The sequence below is a fragment of the Poecilia latipinna genome, unplaced genomic scaffold (genome assembly GCF_001443285.1).
Source record: "Poecilia latipinna isolate Pla-1442-1.1 unplaced genomic scaffold, P_latipinna-1.0 Scaffold475, whole genome shotgun sequence".
NCBI classification, from domain to species: domain Eukaryota; kingdom Metazoa; phylum Chordata; class Actinopteri; order Cyprinodontiformes; family Poeciliidae; genus Poecilia; species Poecilia latipinna.
The window spans coordinates 131,869-136,304 of record NW_015113091.1 but is presented as its reverse complement, the minus strand read 5'-3'; the positions used below and the strand labels follow the sequence as shown (position 1 = coordinate 136,304).

General features: G+C 40.5%; 1 protein-coding gene across 1 annotated transcript in view; it reads right to left on the bottom strand.

The window, feature by feature from the left end:
• Nucleotides 1-1,986: 1,986 nt before the first annotated feature.
• The window catches only part of cd109 (CD109 molecule), a 22,335-nt gene continuing 19,885 nt past the window's right edge, over nucleotides 1,987-4,436 (bottom strand). Inside the window, exons 28-32 of the mRNA XM_015039523.1 lie at nucleotides 4,249-4,314; nucleotides 4,042-4,172; nucleotides 3,353-3,509; nucleotides 3,158-3,260; nucleotides 1,987-2,324 (exon numbers count right to left, since the gene is read on the bottom strand). Of these exons, the coding sequence (XP_014895009.1) occupies nucleotides 2,128-2,324; nucleotides 3,158-3,260; nucleotides 3,353-3,509; nucleotides 4,042-4,172; nucleotides 4,249-4,314 (654 nt within the window). The 3' untranslated portion in view covers nucleotides 1,987-2,127. The remainder of the gene's footprint in view (nucleotides 2,325-3,157; nucleotides 3,261-3,352; nucleotides 3,510-4,041; nucleotides 4,173-4,248; nucleotides 4,315-4,436) is intronic.

Below are 4,436 nucleotides of genomic sequence, written 5' to 3'. Positions count from 1 at the left end.
TCTGGGATGATACCAGAATCATGTGAAACTCGGAGCGGGTTTGAAGTTCAGCCATTTTGTTTTCCTTCTGCTGTCAGGATGGAAAACAACTTTAACTTCCTTCTGTCTCTGTTCAACTCCTCTGGGGTCAAAGGTCAGGTGTCATTTGAGCTTCACCTGGTTGTGATGATTACGCATCATAACAACATGTAAATCTTTCTCTCCAGTTTGCGGTTTATTTATTTTAGCTAGTTTAATAATTGTAGTTTAGAGAATAAATATTCTGCAGATTTTGGTTCATTTTGATCATTTTATCTATTTCCAGTTTTGAATCTGTTGATTTGAAATAAAATGTGAATTTTGAAGAAGATCTGGGAAGTCTGCTTCCCATAATGCATCCTGCTTCCAGTTCTACCTTAACATGGAATACAAATGTTTTTCTATTTTATTTTTCTTTTCCTTGGATTTTTCCAGGCTGAGGTAAAACATTCTACTGATTATATTAAATTATTTTTAATGTAAAAATAACGGGCCGAGCAACAGCTAGCATCAGGTTTCTGTTGACTCCTTAGCAGGACCAGCTGAGGTTCTGTTAGCGGCAGCATTATGCTGTGGGACTGTTTATGACAACATAAACCTGAGCATCTGCTGCAATAACAGAAACTCACTGAATCATGAACCTGTAATAAATCCAGGAAGTTTTCAAGTGAAAAATAAAACTATTCTCTTGCAAAGACGTAAAAACTGAACATGGATCATTTAATGTGACTGAATGTATTTTTAGAGTGAAAAACTAACAGAAATATTTTGGAGTATTTAGTGTGTTATGATGGACATTAATGTTTTAGTCATAGTTTACAACATTATTCATTCATTCATAAATCTCAGTGTTTTTATAGTTGTGCTTTAGCTTCAAACTAAACAGATTTAGTTTTAAAATAATTATAAGATCTACGCTATCCAAAGTAAACATTTAGCTTCCTAATATAATATTTAGTTTGAAACTGCAGCATTTATGACTAAATAATGAATCCCATGCTAACAGCTAACGACCCAAAACATCAGAGAAACTCATCCATTGATCTTAATGCATTGATTGATAACTGGATCAGCTGATTGATCAGTTTTTATTTTAATTAAACTTCATGTTGAATATTATTGAGGTGTCTGCACCGGGTTTAACAACCAGGGGGATGATGATGATGAAGGTCCATCTGTGAAGCAAGACTGCCCCCTACCGGCGGAGCTGAGAACTTAGAGAGAAAATAAAAATAAAACACCGGATTAAAATTAAACACATATTCCTGCTGTTATTAGAGGCCAGATCAAGAAGGTCGTTGTTAAAGAACCTGCAGCTGTTCTGATGAAATGGCGTTGCCATGGCGATGAACCTGTGCTTGGACTCACCTGGACCTCCATTCAGGTCATCATGAGACAAACAGATCCGGTTTAGAAACAACCTGATAAAGTTTTCAACCCCTGACCTTTAAGTGTTTAACACGTGGATGGACAAAATATTAAAATTTCAAATAAGTTCAATAAAAATATTCTATTTTTATTCATCTGAGTTTGACAGATTAATATGAGTTTTTGTTAAAACTTCTCATTTGTTTCGTTTTCGGCTGTTTGAGACGTTTTGAGCTTCAATGTTTTGGACCGAACCTTCAGAGGTTCTGCAGTAACTTCACTTGCCAGCTGGGGGACGCATTAATAAAAGCTAAAATAGCTAACCGCTAATCCTGAAGCTAACCGCTAATCCTGAAGCTAACCACTTAGCTATTCCTGGAGGTTCTGGTCGATGTGGCCAGGCCTCCTGATGAATACATGAAATATTAAAATCATTTTCTGCTTTTAGCCAAAGATTCAGTGACTTGTATGAGCTGAAAGCTCATCCTTAACCTCCTGTTTGTCTGCTTTAATTAGGCCGTTCAGCTCTGAGCCACAAACACCACTAACGACCTGAAGGTGCAAACATGTCCGCCGATTCCTCTGATCCAGATCTGCTTCAGATTGAGCACAAACTTTATTCTAGATTTATTCCTGAAAACCCGAAGAAGCCAGAGGAAGAAATTCAGCCACAACTCAGAATCTCTCACATGTTTTATTATTTAACCCGCTGCAGGACGGAAGGCCAGCTGGCTGCTGCCTTCAGGCGCTGAAGATGACGAAGAGGAGCAGCAGCGCGGGCAGGAAGTGGCGCAGCAGGAAGTGGCGGCTGCAGCGCGACGCGGCGTCCAGCTCGGAGTCGTTGTTCGCTCGGCACCGGCTGCAGTCCTCTCCGCAGAAGGAGCAGGAGGAGACGTCGCTCCGCAAAGACGACCGGTACGACCGCACCGTCCTGCGGCCTGCAGGGGGCGCCAGAGCCCAGAATCAGCTCCACTGTCTGCACTTCACTCTTCAGATCAATTCAGTTTATTATCACTTAAAGTAGCTAATTATTCAGATTTAAAGTGAAACTCATTAATATTCAGTAGTTTGCAGTTTGTCTTTAAATCGGCAGAAATGGATGCAGAAGAAAATCTGGGATTCCTGAGAGAAAGTTAGTACACCCCATGAAAATCTTTAGATGTGTGAATATTTTTTATATTTTAACAATATTGTGAACGTCAAGTAAAATAATAAATATTTTAAAATTTTCAGTATAATGCCAATAAAACTAACATTTCTGGTGATGCATAAATTAGTACACCCCAGAGGAAAATTATACAGAAATAATTATTAGTTATTTAACGCAGATTTTCACCATATCATTCATTCATTTATAGATATCATAGTTTGAAACTAAATATTTACCAGCTAAATATTGACCTAGCTAAAAAGTGTTAGCTAGCTGGCAGCTAGCTAAATATTTAGCACTCAGCTAGCTAAGTATCTAGCTAAATACTTTTCTAGTTGAGTGCTAACTATTTAGTTATCTCTGCGCTAAACATTAAGCTAATATGCAAATATGGAAGTGGACTATCAAAATAAAAGCTGGGTGTTGATATTCTATATAAACTGCTGTGGAGGCTGATGGTCTCTGCTGCTAAATGTCTGGATTTAAAATGGCTCATCTTTGCTTCAGGCTGAAATGTTGAAGCAACACCAAGCAATTCGAGAAGCAGGAGCTCAGAAGACCCAGCTTTTATTTTGGTAGTCCACTTTCGGGTCCAAGCCCGGCTCTTCAGCAGAACCTTACGTGGCTCGTAGTAGTCATAAACGCTGACCGAGGCTTCCTGGACCCGGGCCACCTTGAACTCCACCAGCAGCGGGACGAGCAGACACGATTCCTGGGTCGACACCTGCAGAACCAGAACCAGACAGAACCGCGGTTGGTTCTGGAGCCCAAACAGAACCAGACAGAACTGGCCAGCCGGATCAGGTGTCAGCTCACAGAGTCCAGGTACAGAACCGCCCTCCCCGGCTCGGTCTCCACTCGCTTCACGGCGCCACCCAGCGGTACCAGGTCCGGTTGGGCGCTGAAGCCGCTCAGCAGACCCACCTCCATCAGAACCATCCCGGTCTCATTCAGGCCCAAGTGGCGGGCCAGGCTGAGGGCCGCAGAACCAGAACCAGTTAGAACCCGAACAAACCGGGCCACAAAGCAGCAGAAACATTCTGAGTCTGTCAAAATTTTATTTATCTGTTTAAAAAACAAAATTTAAATTTAATTAATCTGAATTTATGAAAAGTAGAAAATAATAATCTACATTTTAAATAGATAATAAAAAACATTCACACAAAAATGAAATGTCTAAAATTTCCAAAAATATTTCAGGAAATTTACATTTTTACAAAACAGAAAAAAAGATGATTATTATGTGTTTTATTTTAAATGAATATTTAAAATAAAACAAGTAAATAACAACTGAATAAATATAAACTTACACAAATAACTAAAAAAATTAAATCTTTCTGGAAATTTATATGTTTTCAGCTTTATTTTATTTATTTTTTTAATTTAGAAAATTAAAAATCTCCTGATTTTCTTCATGATTTGACTCTTTACAGTCAGAGAAATAAATGATGTCAGGAACAGAATCAGTCCACAGTGACAGCAGGTGGGTCATGTGACCTCCTGACCTGGTGCAGACGAACAGGTGGGCCTCGTTCTGCTCCTCAAACAGCGCCACCTTCAGGTAAAACGCTTCCTGTTCTTCGGCGCCCCTCCTCCTCAGCAGCTCCTCGCTGCGGATGTTGTAAAACACGTTGAGCTGAAAAAGAGACGAAGGTGAGGAAGAAGCAGCAGGGGGCGCCGTTACCATGGTTACCATGGAGGCAAGCAGGTACCTGGAGCAGAGCGAGTCCACGACCCGACGCCGTCACCTGCAGGTCCAGAACCGGTTCTGGATCAATCTGGAAAAAGACAGTTTAAACATTTAAAGACCCGAAACTGCCGAGTCAGCAGAGACTGGGACCAGAATGAGATCAGACTGGGACCAGAATGGGATCAGACTGGGACCAGAATGGGATCAGAC